Here is a 16,856-nt window from a genome sequence, read left to right as displayed (position 1 = left end):
TGTATGAAAGTCTTATGTTTTTGAAGTAAGAGAAAGTGAAATTTAAAATATATGCTTTATAGATGGTGAGGAGGTGTCCAAATAATGCATCGTAATCTATATATATAAAAGAGAAAGGTCACTGACTCACTCATCACGAGAACTCAAAAACCGCTGGATGTTCTATCCATCCAGGTTGGACAAAGATAAAGTTTGGCAGGGATGTAGATTATAGTTAGCAGACGTCCGCTAAGAACGGATTTTACGATATTCCAATCGCTAAAGGGGTTTAATTGGGGTTGATACTTTGTATGAAACATATACAGCCTGAAAATAAAACCAAAAATGTGGTATATAATATATATGGTTTTATAAAAATAACTATTAAATTATACTAAATTGTGCCTTTTAAAAAGTTACTCAGTTTGATAAGCATTTCAAGTGACTGAAATAAAAAAATAATTTGCGTTAAACATCTTAATAGTAATACATATCTTCATAACCACGAGGACGTAGTCGCGGGCAACAGTTAGTGTATTATAAACAAAGTCCCCAAAAGTGTATGTGATCGATTCGCTCAAAATTTACTGAACGGATTTTCATGCGGTTTTACCATTGTAGAGGGCTCCACCATTGGCATGAGGAAGGTTTACGGAACGGCTAAGCCGATTTTGATGAGAGTTTCACTGGAAGTTTGCCGGCAAAACTTTGTGACACACTAATTTCAACGCGGGCGAAGCCGCGGGCACAGCTAGTATAATATATAATTCTTCCCTACGCGTGTTTGTCACCTAAATTCTAGGATGGTCTAAAAACACAATTGGACCCGGTAGGTGGCGCTGGTGTCGGAATGTCAGCAATCGAATTTGGTATAAAATAATAAAAGGAACAACGTCTGTCGGATCCGCTAGTTAACTATCATCACATCACCATCACTTCAGCCTAATACAGTCCACTGCTGGACACAGGCCTCCACAAGTTCGCGCCAAAAATGCATGAATTCATGTGTGTAGCCCATAGTGACCGCGAGGCTGGCTTTGTTGCACCTAAGACGCTGCTGTTAAGACGAGTACTTGCTCCAAAATTTATTTTTGTGTTTTTGTGCATGTGGCTTCATAATATTTTGATCAACTGTGCATAAAACTTTCATTAAAATTTTCGGCCAAATAAAAGCAACTGGTTTAACTGTTGAAATAGGTTTATATACAACCCCATCCTCTTGGTGTACGGATTGATTTGACTTGTATTACCGTCATCGAATACCGTTCGGTAACATAGAGCAACTCCGTGTTGCTCTATGTTCAGTAACTATTAGTTTTAGTATGATTCAAGTCACCTTGATTGGATCACTTTTGTCTTTGATAATGTTACTGACGACGGAATTATAAGCGATTTATAAGGAAATTATAATCGACTATTTAAACAAAGTCAAATTTACAGCTATTAGCTAGGGATTTTTTTTCTACGCGGAATGTGATAATTATATTTTATCTACAGAACATTCCATTTGAAGGAACTCAGTTAGGGAAATGATTGTTATTTTAACGAAATTTAGAACAATACATAAGACTAGTAAATGATAGTGAAATTTATAACATTTGTAAAAAAGTATTTATTTGGTCTTGAGCTGTGTGGCTACGGCATTAAAGAATATAGCCACCCCCTCTCTTCCCGTGGGTGTCGTAAGAGGCGATAACATTGGAACTTAAAAAGCCGACCGATGGCGGGATCCAACTGCTGGTTTTGAAATAGACAGGCCGAAGACGGGCAGCAGCGTCTTCGGTGCGAAGTTGTACAGGCCTATGTGCAGCAGTGGACTGCAATAGGCTGAAGTAATGATGATGATGAGTGATGATTGGTGTTGAGAAAAAATTCTAAATCAATAGATAATTTTATACGTGTGTCTTAGTTTTTTGTAACAGTTTGTGAATGATACTTAATAATTTAATTTTGTAATTACAGCGTTATTTGTGAATTATTTTTATGATATTGAACGTATTTAATGTTATTCATTATAATTATTTCGTCTTTACGTTTACGAGGGTATCATTAACAATTCGACGTAGTGATGTTATCGTGAAAGCGGAATTATCGCGGAATTCCTTTTAAATTTAACAAAAAAAGTTGTACGAAAAAATTTAAGGTCAAGGCGGCGCGTGATCGCGCTGGATAGTGTGTGTAACGAGCCAGTTATGTGCGAATAGCCCTTCACCTAATGAGTTCTGCATGTTTTTTATTATTTTTATCTATACAAATAAATAAAATTGGAGTGTCTGTTTATAATATTAAAATAACCGCTTTTTACTAAATGCAGATGAATGTATACAAGGTACATATACCAAAATAATATTTTTTTCATTTTTTTTGTCTATGTGTATGTTTCGGCTAATTTCTTAAACGGCTAGGCTGGTTTTGACGGGCTTTCACTGGCAGATAGCTGATGTAATAAGGAGTCACTTAAGCTACTTCTATTTTAGATTTTTTTTTATTTTATAACTCTCGAACTAAACAATAACATTTTGTTAAATTCCACGCCGACAAAGTCGCGGGCACAGCTAGTTATACAATATAGTAGGGCATAGTAGGAAATATCTTGCTCACAATTGGGACCAGCACGACTGGAAAGTAATTTACGATATGAGACACAAAAGGTAATGTCTCATCATCATTATCATCATCATTACAGCCTATACAGTCCACTGCTGGACATAGGCCTCCACAAGTTTACGCAGGCGGGTTGGTGACCGCAGTATTGGCTTTGTCGCACCGAAGACGCTGCTACCCGTCTTCGGCCTGTGTATTTCAAAGCCAGCAGTTGGATGGCTATCCCGCCACCGGTCGGCTTTTTAAGTTCCAAGGTGGTAGCGGAACTGTGTTATCCCTTAGTCGCCTCTTACGACACCCACGGGAAGAGAGGGGGTGGCTATATTCTTGAGTACCGTAGCCACACAGTACAATGTCTCATAATCTAGATCAATAAGTACTGGGGAAATACCGCTCTCTAGTACTATTGTCTTCCTGCGGTAAGAAAGGTAGCCAGAGTTCCTGGGGAAGACCGGGGGTAGGGTTTGCGACGCGCTTGTGATGCTTCTGGTGTTGGAGCCGTAGAAAGGCCGCAAGGGTAACCGCTTATCATCAGGTGGAAATCTTACATCTCAAAAAAAAATTGGAAAATATATTTTTTTAATTGTTCCAAATTAAGACTAATGATTATAGTTTTTTTTTTTTTTTTTTTTTTTTAATATTAAATACGTCTTTGCCAAACTGAGAGACGTTTAGAAACCATTCACCAAACAGCTTTTGGATGAAAACATTAAAATTACCATGCTCCAATTATTTACAATAAAATTAACACACTTTTCAACAACAAAACACTTAATAAATAAATATGAAATAAAAGCTTACTTACCTAGTTAAAACGCTTAAATTATAATGATACAGATAATATTATAATATGGGTTAAATAATAATCATAAAATGACCTGATATGTATTTCCTGATTTTTGTGCTACTCTTACTGACACCACATTAGGTCCATACATGTCACAATTTATGGCTTGAGTCGCATTTTTTCTTTTTTAAAGCAACACATTATAATTCCTCGTTGGATTCACCCATTTTGGCGGACAGAAAAACATATGAAAAGTGGCGGGAAACTGTTTTTAATTTTTAACTTGCCAGTTACAAACAATATAACCAAAAATATTTTATTTCAAGTTTTTACTAGTAAATACGAAAATGATTTTTCCCCCACTTTTATTTTGACTTTTTCATGTATCGATTTGTTGATAATCAAGAACATCCTTGGCTTAACATTTCTGTTTACGGGCTTGATCTTGTTTTACGGAGCTCTAAAAATCATTTGCGTGGGGCGCAGCAATTAGGGAGGCGGGGCAAGTCTGCGCAGGCGACCCCGCGACCTCTCGCTTCGTGTCCAGTCGTCCTGCGCCTGCGCATGTCGCGTTCCCGCGCGTTGAAGGAGTTCCGAAATTCCACTGAGGCTGTGCCTTCCCGATCACGATTTCACCTACTTTATTTTATCGAATATATTTTATACAGCATTAAAGTACCGTTAACGCATGCGTACGAAATCTTAATTAATTTAGTGTTTTTTAAGATAAAACAATTGTAACTAGACAATTGTTTTACTAGCTTATATTGTTTTAACAGTATGTAATTTTCCCATTGCTAGGCAATGGCCTCTGTTATCGAGGTGATTAACAGTCCAATAAATTTAATCCAAGAAGTTGATTCACAACAAACGCTTATAAAATTTGTGATCTTATCATTTTTTAGTAGTTTAGTTACCCATATTTTAATATAGAATTACCAATAACCGTAAAATATAATTAGCAGTAAAGCTATCAAAATTTGATGCATTCACGTTTTGATGTTAAATGAGCCCAATATAAACCATAACGTAGTCATAACATAAGGCTTATTATTTTCAACCATTCTGTAAGAAGATGGTAATTACGATACATCGCTCTACACATGCGCATACAACGTTACGTAGGCGGCGCGCGGCGCGGAGCAAGCGCAGAAATTAACTCCTCTATAAGATACCATCTGACACAGGACACTCAACGCGCGTTTATTACGAGCTAGCCGTTGGACTGATAAACCCTGGGATGTATGACGTTGTAATATTCGTGGACAAATAAGGAGAGTTACGCAAAGATGAATGAATAGGTTTGACTTTTTGAGAGAGTACGCTTTTTGTAGTATCGTAGAGTAGATTGTGTGAACGACATTAATTTTTACTGTTAAGCTAGTACATTTGTAACTGATAATTTATTTTATTGTTATAAAAAGACGATTACACGCACAATCTGTATTATATCAGGAATACCACTCAACTAAATATTATATAAACGATTATTAAGGCAATAATCACACAGAGTGCAGAACGACAGAAAACATTTTTTCAACGCCGTATCTAGTGTTGCTGCTGTTTATTTTAAATAGACAAACAGTTTAGTAAAATTATGATGATCACCAGTGACGCAGCGTGGTTTTTTGCCGCCCGGGGCCCGCCGAAAATACGCCGCCCATACTAATTCATCTAATCATTTTTTACCAAATTAATTTAGCACATCCAATGCAAGCACAATTTTCATTATGTTCATTAACCAACCTCAATGAAGAAGTAGGTAAGCTCTCAAATTTACTGTATTTTTATATGTGTTACATCGCGAATGCGATTTAGAATAAGATTTTCTTTTGTCAATTGAAAAATTCGTGGTGATTTTGCGCGTTGTGTGCCGCTACGCCACTGATGATAAAACTGGATAGAGAAAAAGGTGCCCTACCTTGCCCAGCAGACAAACAATGTATCAAAATATTCAAACGTAATTAAAACTCGTTCTATTTTAGGGCCGAAATAAGGTGACCCCGGAAGCGAAGCCCCGGTGATGAAAGCCCGGGTAAAGAGGGCAACCTCGAGGCCCGTACCCGGACAGACCCTCGGGCCTGTCAGGAAGACCCACACACACATAAATTATTAGCTGGGGTAGAGTAGGGTAATGTACGGAATAGTACGGATGTTGCTTAGAATAATACTATTTTGGTTAAAAAAAGAATTTAGCCTTTAAAGTATTAAGTATTCAGAATCGGTAAAGGTTAATAATAGGCTTTGTAAATATTTTGTTGTATCCAATTACATTTATCTTTGAATAATTTGAACAGTGAACTGATTGCAAATTATTGAAATTCCTCCGTGCAAGCGTTTGTTTATGGTCATCACCTTTTTAATTACATATTACTAAGTTGCTGTTTTAATAAGTATAAATAAATTCTGTGATCGATATGATGCGAGCGTTACTTGCTATAAGTATATATCGGAGAAGTTATTTATTTATTGATTGTAGAATTTCTAAGACAGTTTTCAAAACTTTTAGCATATCTTTATTAATAGATATTATGTATTAATTGAAACTCATCCAAATAGTTACACAAAATATTAACTTTTCGTTTCAAAATAAACATACACAATATGTATTAAATTATAGGTATAGTTTCTTAATCCTCTATTTAAGTAATGCAATCAACTATTGTACCGCAGCAGTTGTAGGTATCTCGGCGTGGGATGGCATATAATACATTTAAAACAATACAGCTAACATTTTAACGGAAAAACCTACAGAAAAATCTAGACATTATATATTTTGTTGACACAGAATATTTTTTAAAATTGTGCGTTTTTAAATCTATAAAGTGCAGTATTACAAAATGAAACTTACTCTCGCTAAACTTCCTAAGTATCTTCTTCATGGCAACACCAGGTGTGAGCCGGCACGCGCGCGGTCTGCTAATGCACCTCGGTCACGTCACGCTCCGTCTCATGCGCCGGTACCGTCACGGGGTGTTTAAACTCGGACAAAGGGCGAATTACTCATTGCGAAATTACTCACTAATGATAATGTCGTAGAATCGAAAAAGGTCTTGTAATTAATATTGGGTCCGTTTCCATGTTTAGCGGCTGTTATTTTTTTTTTTGCATAAACATTTGGAATTATGTTCGGTATCGGTGGTTAGGTACCTATAGGTAAATACTAACTTGTTGTTTTAAGGATCGAGGAAAATTATTACCGTCGTTTATTATTACTTAATGTTTAATTATTTCCTACGGCTTCCAACCATTAAACTTCATGACAAAAAAGTCCGGACTAAATTTAAATTATACGTGACGCAGTTCTGATGGTAAAGTAAATTAAAAATATTCTAGGTATCCAAATAAGTAGAATAATATCTAAAATGTACCTAATTTACGAGTTATCATATCATGTCAAATCTTTTCTAAAAAGTAAGATGAAGATCGTCTAAAATTATGAGCCAGATTAGAGAGTAAGGCGTAGGTAGCTACATATATTTTTTATGTCAATGTATACAAAGTCTACGAGAAAAAAGTTGATTACAGTATATAATTTACAATGTGCAATGTAGATATAGTCTTACGTAGTTAACCATGGATCTGTCAAGGATAAATATAAAGTACAATATCTATTCACAAGTAAAGAACCGTTGAACTCTTGGAGGCGGAATCACGCTTCACAAAGCGAAACGACATCGTGTGCGATATGCTACACTTCTCACTGTCACGGCGTCTCGGTAACCTCGCATTATCTTGTTTTATTATAGACCACTCGGTAGATACACGTTATACCTGATTATATGTTCGGTCGGAGACTTAATACGCCTTTTAATGAGCTAATAAGCGTTTTACATGATCGAACCAGTGACTGATCGTGGGTATATAACAATATTTAATAGGATTGCAATATGTACGCATATAGATTATAATCTGCATCACCATGCGCATTATATTGTGCGCGCGTAATAATATAATTATGTTCAACCAGTTAGCCTAGGGTAGGCATACAGATTAACTTGCTTTGGTGTTAGTATGATTACTGATCCGCTACTGTAGGTAAGTAGCTTGTGGAATAGTGTTTGGTATCTTACAAATCTATTACGCTTTACCCTGTATATATATATGTAATATCCCACTGCTGGGCATAGGACACTTTTCACATGTGAGAGAAGAATCAGAGCTTAATCCACTTCGCTGCTCAACTACGGGTTGGCGGATATACCTACTCATAAGTAACGATCTTTTTCAGGTGTACATGATAACAACCGGAACCGACAGCTTAACGTGCTCTCCGAGGCACACGAGACCCACAAGGACTAACAACCAGACCAGAAACAAATATTTGTATAAACACAAATGTCTATTCCGAGCGAGAATCGAACCCACGACCGTCAGTGTTTAAGCGCCGCCGACACGGCACACGCACCATTACACCAGAGTGGTCGTCAAACAAATGTAGAACTATCATTAATAATCAGATGATTTTGCTATTAACAATTAACCGTCTCTAAAACCTAAACTGTACCAAATTGAAACGGGAAGAGTGGGAAATCATCAATCAATCATCTCATTAAACAAGCCCTAATATTTACTAAAAATATATATAAAAATATATAAAAGTGATGTATACAGCCTTACTAAAAAGCCTTACGAATATTTAATTTCTAAGACATATTATATATTTTGTAGACACATAGATACATATTTTACTTCGGCAAAGCAAAATTATTGGTAATGAATGTTCAATTTTTTTTTTTAAATCTTTTTAATTTTGTTTCTCGTACTTTTATACGTTTTATTTAATATTACCTACTTCACGTAAGTAAGATGAGATTATTTACTTACCAAAAAAGAGAAAAAAAAGCTTAATTTAAAAACCTCACACGTGATAAAAGAGCAAAACCCATATTATTTCCTTTAAAAATGTGGTCAAGACGGAGATGCAAAAAAGAAAACTAAAATATTACATAATTATATTTTATACAGTAAAAATGAAACATTTAGTTCCGCTGTAAATAAAAAATATATAATAAAAATAATTATTTTTATCTCTTTAAATTTACAAACGATTGATTGATATTAATTTGACACACATTAACCATATTGTAAACATTTTTGACAATTATGAAATGATTCAAACGGCAAATTGCATTTTCTATTCATCATTCTCTTCAGTTCTTTCTATTATTCGTCTTCTGCGATTTTCTTTGTGTAGGTATTAATTCTTAAAGATTATCTTTTTATTAAATAAAGTAATATATACAAGATGTCACACGAATCTTTAGATCAAGATTCCTATGCTACTACAGAACCTTCTAAGGCAAGTGTCTCTGATACAGCATCCAGAGTGAGTAAAGCTACCGCCAATTTTATGGAAAAGAGAGAAATCTATAGAATAGTGGTGGACGGTATCGATTGTACTCCTGATAATATAGTAGATCCAAATTATGTTACGATGGAAGAAACATTTACTCATGCTGCATTTGAAAGTAAGCCGAGAGCCCGTAGCGAAATAATTACTAAAGAAACGAAGGGAAAATCCAAATCCGCCGTTGATACGGGTATGAAAGTATACGCGACTACGATCTCCCTTGACGACATATATATCGATCACACATCGAACACGGAAGAAGGCTTTACATCCGACCGGCAAGATTTAGAAAAAGCACCGTCAGCTTTTTATTTGCCTAAAATACAACCTATTATGTCTTACCCTCCAGAAATCTTAATTGTTATGAAAGAAACGGAAACATGTTTTCTGTTCGAGCTACCAAGTTTTTCATATGAAAAAGGAACACCGGACGGTGCTGCGGTGGAGGAGGAAAATGAATTTTATCAATATATAACTGTTGGCAAAGGGAAGAATAGAAAAATGGTAACAGAAGAAACTCAAACAAAGGAATGTGTTACACAAACTAGACATACACTATCCGTAAGGCCACAAAAGAAAAATGCTATAACATTTGCATCAATGTGGGACATGCACGATACTTATATGCGTCTTGCGAGAGTAAAAGCGGAAGAAAAACCCGATGAAATGGTTCTGTACCAATCAGCCGCACCGACTTTACTGCGCAAAAAGAAAATATCATTAGATACATTAGACGAAAAGAAGGAGAAAACAATCGAACAAATACTAAGCACACCTCAATTTTTGGATGCGGTTCTCTTAACTGAACGTGTTTTAGCCTCCTTGGAATATTCAAATGCTCAAAAAAAATTCCGTGGTCTAATCAGGATAGATCCACGCGCTTTGGATTTAGTTTATGTCTATACTATGAAACCACTGTGGACATTAGAGTGCGATGAGACACAAAATAGACCGATCACAAGTATTTCATTCAATCCTAAAAATAAAAATATCCTAGCAGCTGCTCACGGTAAATTTACCTATGCCGAACACCACACAGGATTATTGTGCATTTGGTGTACGAAAAATCCCTGTAAGCCTGAAAGAATATATCATTTTGAAGATCCTCTAACGTCAGTGGCTTTTTCAGAAAAAAATCCAAATTGGTTGGCGTGTGGCTTTGCGAACGGCGATGTTTTAATTTTAGACATCACGTCTTACTCGATAAAGACAATCGCTACGAGTAAACGTGATACTAATCCTTGTTTTGAGCCAATATGGACTGCTAGTTGGCGTTCGATCGATAGGGACAACAATTTCGTTATAACAACATGTCAAGATGGAAGGATTAACAAATTTACTAGTACGAAAACCCATGATTTTATATGTACGCCACTGATGCGTATATCGACTGTTGAAGGTAAAATGAAGGGTTTAGAGGCACCTAGGCTTTGTATCAAGGAGGACGTACCTATTACAAGATATCCAGCAGCACTGTGTATGAAGTGGCATCCTAAAGTCGGACACGTATATTTAGTTGGTACTGACGAAGGTTGTATTCACAAATGCTCTACGCATTATTTAAATCAACATATGGATGTATTTCAGGCTCACGCAGGGCCTGTTTATAGCATACAGTTTTCTCCATTCATGGATACGTTATTAGCATCATGCGGTGCTGACAATGCGATTAGACTTTGGATGGAAGGGATAGACGACGTAATACTGACAATGATGTGCCCCGCCGCTGTATACGATATAGCCTTTTGTCCAATCAACTCGACTATTCTGATATCCGCTAGTGGTAACGTTCTTTCCATTTGGGATCTTCGTAGGAAAACACATATGCCTTGTGCAGAATACACTTTTCCCGGACAAATTGTCCTGACTTATATTAAATTTTCACCGTCCGGAGACAACGTGTTTGTTGGGGATACACTGGGACGTGTACATACATTCCATTTGGAAGATACGCCGATACCTCCGTTCTACCAAAAGAAATTGTTAGATGAAACAATCAGAAGGGCTATATGTACACGACCACAGCTGTTGAGACAGTTGGAAAAGTTAGAGAAATTTAGGGAAAAATTCGGTCAGTAAATGAAGCGATCTACAAATAGGAAATAGTAGAACACAGAACGATGGGTGATGTATAAAAATAAAAAAATGTATTTGTAACTTCAAATTTATTCTTGCATCTACAAGAGATAATAAGACTTAAAAATAATAATCATTAATAATTTAAATACAAAATGTGCTTATAATATATTATAAAATAAATTAAACTATATAATCATGTAATGGAAATGACTAGGACTTGTTTGATAGCTTTTGCAAGTGATATTCTTTCTTTAACTCCTTCAAGTTTGTTTCTAATATTTCCACCTGAAATAAAATATGTACTTTAACACAATATTGCCAATAAATATATATATATATATATATATATATATATATATATATATATATTTGATGATGAGACTTAGAAATGTTTGAGAAGCGTTTAGCTCATTAGCAAAAAAAAAAAAAAAACAATTAAGCAAAACAGTTTGTAATGTTACTTGTGATATGCCAATTTAACAAGCTGTCAAGCTACATTGGGATTGGAACTTATACGGTTAATAATTGGCAAATAGTAAACAAAAGTACAAGTCATAGTAATAAAAAGTTTCTTATAATTTTAAATTGAATTATTTATTGTATTTAATTGTTTGAGAATGTGTCTCCAACAAATCATAGGCACAAACTTTATAAATATACACTAATTATGTTTCTTTTTAGTTCCAGTCATTACGGAACTGGTTCAACTTCCAATACAAATTCAACATATCATAAAATTGGATCAATGGAGAGACCCATTCTATCAATTTTATCTCACTGTCTAATTCTTTTTAGTGCTTTTTAAAAAAAACACTGACTAGCATGAATACGTACTCCTAATTTAGCTGATGTAAGGAAAGGACAGGGGTGACCACTTACAATCCGACGACCCAGTTTCTTAAGTGTTTTCGTTTTTGTAAAAATATCTACACAAAGAAACAAAAAACACCGCTGTTGTTTTAATACAAACTTCTAAAAAATACTAGAAATATAAATTAATTAAAATGGTCATCCCGACTATTCTCAAACAGATGATTACTAATCTATACAAAGTATTTGCTCGGAAATGAAAAAAAAAACCGACTTCAATTGCATCGACATGTAACACGAAGTATGTAACATAGGCAAAACAGTCAATTAAACACGCATTATTAGGAATAATTCAAAAAGTACTCGCTTTTAGCGATAAGACCGCCTTTGTACATCTTTCTTTGCATGTATCCCTTTTTTTTGTAATGTTTCTTTGTGGTGTACAATAAAGAGTATTTATTATTATTTATTATTAAGTACTCGTCAGATCTCGGTCAAATTTAAATGGGACCATATGACAAGCTTTCGATTAAAAAAAGAATCATGAAAATTGGCACATCAAATAAAAAGTTATAAGGTATAGTTCGCGTCATGTAAAAAGAACGCTGAAAGAAACTGAAGGTGGTGCGTTTGCGCATGGGTATACTCGCGCACAAGTACTACTGTTTTATTTTTTAATTAGGCTTTCACTCGCGGCTTCGTATAATGGTTATTGGTAGGTACATTAAAAAATACTAGAAATACAAGAGCGAATAATTCGGACTAAATAAGTATAATAATTATCACTTTACAAAATCACAATTTTTTTTTAAACAAAAGCAATAACAAATTTTTTAGTTATTGAAATGTCGTATTCAAAAATATTATCTGTACTCTCGATATTCGTATCTTAATAGTTTTTATGTGTTTAAAATGATAAATTGATATTTGTTTTTTAGTGAAATAAATAGTAAATGGAGAATTTTGTAATTTAAAACTTTTGTGCGCGATAATATTTTGAGTCGACGTCAAACTGTCCAACCAATAGCACACCGGCAAGCATGCGACACGTGATAAACACTCCCGTCCCCTACCCCGTACCACCAAATAGACCGATAAATCGCTTCTGCGCAGCTTCAAGACCAGCGTTCTTTTTACATGACGCGAACTATAACAGTGGTAACACACATAAAACAAACAATTGAATTGAGAACCTCGTCTCATTTTTTTTTTGAAGTCAAAGAAAACAGTATCATAAATTACCTCCTCAAATCTCAGTTCTTTCCTTGCCTCTTTAATATAACCTCTTATTATGTTCATCTGTTCCAGTAGCGGGTTGTCATCGTCTTGGGAGGTATTATCCACCCAAGAGCCGCTAGGCTCCGCTCCCTCGTCCCGTCTCTCCCTCTCATTTCTCATTCTCTCTCTTTGTATTTGTCTCTGGGCACGTTCGTATCGCTGTCTTCTTACTTCTTCTATCTGTGCCTCTGTTGGTAACTTTCGCAGTGACAAAAGTTCTTCCTAAAAGAGTAACGTTTTTCACAGTTAGCTTTATACAATCTTTAGTGAATGATTTGGCCATTACATAAACAGGCCCTAAATTTATTATATTTAAAAATTACCTTAATATAATGTGAAGCTGCTTGTCTAATCGAATTCTGTAGTTTTGCTTGTCTAGTACCCGGTTCTGCAGGGAAAGCGACAATCTGTTTACTGAGTAGATCAATACCTTCCGCAAGTTTGCCGATGCGGCCACGGATCGCGTTTATATCTGAGAGATTATACGTTGTTTCTCCATCGAACAGGCTTTGGCACATCTAAAACGAATATTCCAAAAGTTACAAATGTGAAAGAAGATTTGTTATTCAAGTAACAAAAGTTGCACCTCGTTGTTTTACCTGCATTAATTCAGATGCCATGGATTTCCATGGGATTTACATTCAATGTACCATGTTTCATTACAAGTTTAGTATTTTTGCGTAAAAGAGTAACAACCCCTTTTATTAGATTAGTTTAGAAATATAAGTAAACCTATAGCCTTCCTTGGTAAGTGAATCAATCATACAACACAAAAAGAATATTTCAATTCGGACCAGTAGATCTTAAGATCAGTGTGTTCAAGCAAACAAAGTCGTCAGTTTTATAATATTAGTATGTAAGATTGCATTCTCAATCTCACCAAATAATCTTTTAGCTCCTACATTAAATTGGCAAAATTATTCATGTCTACCTGCTAAACGCCGTGAAAAAAAAAGATTATTAGTATAAATATAGACTCTACCTTTTCATACATGGCCACAGCAGGCTTTGCTTGGTCCATTAAGCTTCTCATTTGATCATAGGCCGTCACTAGAATAGTCTTAGCATTTCTATTCTCCTGTACTTGTTTCCGCAACTCTATTAGATTGTAACAGTGTTCACATAGACGCATGCCATTTTTCTCATTAACTTCCTCAGCTTGAGATGTTTGGGGTCTGGACGGATCAACTATTGATTCTGAAACAGTAATTATGGTATATGAGACTTCGCCCTTTTTTATGTTAGGAATATAAAGAGTAACACTGTAGTTCCTAATGTTTGATGCTGACAATTACAATTTTTTAAAAATGCTATGTAAGTATAATCTATAATATAAAAATGAGTCGCTGAATGTGTTGCTAAGCGCAAAACTCGAGAACGGTTGGACCGATTTCGCTAATTCTTTTTTTAAAATATTCCTTGAAGTACGAGGATGGTTCTTACGGAGAGAAAAATTCTAAGAAAAAAAAAAAATTTTTTTACTTTCCTGAAAAAGTCTAAAAACAACACTTTTCTATACTCCCATACAAAAGATTTGTGATAATACTTAAAAGTCAATTTGAACTTTAATACCATACGATAAAGTTTGTGTTAGGCGATACGAAGTTCGCCGGGTCAGCTAGTTTAGAATAATTATCACCATTAGAACTTTTTCTCCTCTGGCTTAGCATGAAGAAAATCATTAAATATTTTATTTAAATATATTATTATTATCTATGGATAAGATATAAATGACAGCAGGAGTAACTACAAATCCAGAAGTAATTTCCAAAACTAGTCTAACCCGCTTTTCAACAATTCTAACTATGAAAACCTTTAAAAGAATTTTGTTTAAAATAATGTGGAAAAAGGCCACTTAAAATTAAGTCCGATAATGAGACCCATTTTATATTTTTTTACTTACTGGCTATGTTTAAGTCTAGAAATACAGAGCAGTCATGACAGAGAATTGAGCCACACAATCTACAGTGATGTTTCCTTCTTGTCAAGTTAAATGCTTTAGCGCAGTTGGGGCAGAGCTTTACTGACGAACCATCTAACCATGGTACGATCTGAAAAGTAAATTACAATATTTAGATTTTTCTTGTACTTATAGTTAAAACAAGCATACAGCTCACCTGATGATGGTAAGCAGTTACAATAGGTAAGTAGGCCTACGGTAACCGGCAACACCAGAAGCATTGCAAGTGCGCAGACCCTATCTTTAACCCTTTCCGGGAGCTCTGGCTACCTTATTCACCACAGGTACACAACACTACTTAAAAGCATTATTATTATTATATTATATTTGATAAGGTAGATTAAGATTTTCAGCAGAAAAGTTTCTGCTATACCTCAATGATAAATAGGACGTTTATATTTTTTTAAACCTTCACCGTCATTAACAACTTATAACTCAAATAGGACATTTTTTGTATTTTGTTTTCGGTTGATTACACAAGAACAATGTACCCATAATCATCGCAAGAATTCAAAACGACAAACTAAAATAAGTTAAATATTATAATGACACATAAATCATAGAAATAGTATGCAAATTATATAATTGTAGTTGGTGAGTGTTAGTATTATTCAATAGTTAGCAAACTTTGGATTTTTTAAAATAATTTCTGTAAATGAAAATGTTTTTTTATAACCATAAATAATTTAATTTCACTTTATGAATATTATTTAATAATTTTGTGTAAAAATAAAAGTAATTAAAATAGACCAAGCTAGAAAGTGGAACTTTCACAGTTTTAAATTAGTATATTTAATGAAGATCTAGAAAGATATAAGAGAGAGAATATAGGAACATATTTAATAGAATAGAATATAGGTACATATTTTACATTTTAATATTCATTCAAATTAAAATAAATTGTTTGAAAAAATTAACAATTTATACTACTACATTCAAATTAAATTAATAATAATAGATATGAGATCTATTTAATTTTTATGTCCGAAAACCTAAAAGAGATTAATAAGGAGGTGTTACTCACTTCCTGTTCATATTGTTTTCTATGGTTGGGGTCGCTGGGCATGTTACACACTAATTTATCCAGTCTTATTAATAGTTTATTAGTCTCAATAGCATATCTCTCCAATCTTGATGAACGTACAGCCTTGAAATAATCAGTGGAACTTCTAGATACACCTACTGTCTGCTCCTCGAGGGGATAATAGTATTCTCGAGTATTTAACTTTAGGGCACGATCGAATGTTTCTTTTAAGTCCGAATCGTCTGTGTTGAGTATAATTTTCTTGGCTTTACCGAATATATCCTTTAGAGATTTCAGAACATCCTGCTCTTCTTGATGAAGGCTTTCAAAATGACTCGTAAGTTGGCTCGCCGATTTTAAATCAGCCTTACAAATTGGACAGAGGAAACCTTCTAGAACTTCTTCCTCGTTCGCGGTCGCCATTGTCGAACGATAATTATACGTTTACAATAGACTTTTCATTATAATTTAATTTATTATTGACGACTTTTTATTCACAATTCACATACTCCCAGTTTCAGTGACATTAAACGTCATAACCCGTTCTGTTGTTACTACATTTGATATTTCAAAATATTGTTAAAGGAAAATTATTAAATCAGCGTAACAATTAGATATTCGATTTTATTGTTTTAATTTTTTACTTTATTAGATTATAACTATAATTACACATTTCATAATTTGTAATTATTAGCTTATCAAGACAATGAAAAACGAAATGCCATGCAGAAGAGTTGCTAGTTACAAATAATGAACTACAAGAAAAAGATAATTAATTATTCTGTTATTTACACCATTTTTTTAACCTTCCCGGTAGACTTGTAAAAAAACGTAGAAATATTAGGTAGGTGAATAGAACTTGTTGGTTGGCTTCTATGAGGACAATACTTTGCTCTGGCAAATTTAAATGAATCTTTAAATGTTCAGTAGTAAATGCATTATAATTTATTCATTTAATTTTCTTGTTCATTTATTTTAAGAA

The 16,856-nt window shown here is 34.3% G+C and overlaps 3 protein-coding genes across 3 annotated transcripts in view; 1 reads left to right on the top strand and 2 right to left on the bottom strand.

Moving 5' to 3' along the window:
* Window positions 1-6,357, bottom strand: part of LOC123653954 — a 30,449-nt gene extending 24,092 nt beyond the window's left edge. Inside the window, exon 1 of the mRNA XM_045589925.1 lies at window positions 6,222-6,357. Coding sequence (XP_045445881.1) covers window positions 6,222-6,252 — 31 coding nt within the window. The 5' untranslated portion in view covers window positions 6,253-6,357. The remainder of the gene's footprint in view (window positions 1-6,221) is intronic.
* Window positions 6,358-8,618: 2,261 nt separating this feature from the next.
* Window positions 8,619-10,802, top strand: LOC123653706 (dynein axonemal intermediate chain 4). The gene has a single exon (XM_045589699.1). It carries the CDS (start codon window positions 8,619-8,621, stop codon window positions 10,800-10,802), a length of 2,184 nt encoding a protein of 727 aa, XP_045445655.1.
* Window positions 10,803-10,873: 71 nt separating this feature from the next.
* Window positions 10,874-16,297, bottom strand: LOC123653953 (rabenosyn-5). Its single transcript, XM_045589924.1, has 6 exons — window positions 15,875-16,297; window positions 14,794-14,941; window positions 13,873-14,087; window positions 13,214-13,408; window positions 12,855-13,112; window positions 10,874-11,087 (listed from the first exon to the last, which is right to left on the bottom strand). Exons 1-6 carry the CDS (start codon window positions 16,295-16,297, stop codon window positions 11,013-11,015), a joined length of 1,314 nt encoding a protein of 437 aa, XP_045445880.1. The 3' UTR covers window positions 10,874-11,012.
* Window positions 16,298-16,856: the final 559 nt, after the last annotated feature.

The sequence above is a fragment of the Melitaea cinxia genome, chromosome 5 (assembly GCF_905220565.1).
Source record: "Melitaea cinxia chromosome 5, ilMelCinx1.1, whole genome shotgun sequence".
Classification (NCBI taxonomy): domain Eukaryota; kingdom Metazoa; phylum Arthropoda; class Insecta; order Lepidoptera; family Nymphalidae; genus Melitaea; species Melitaea cinxia.
This window is presented reverse-complemented; position numbering and strand designations above follow the sequence as displayed.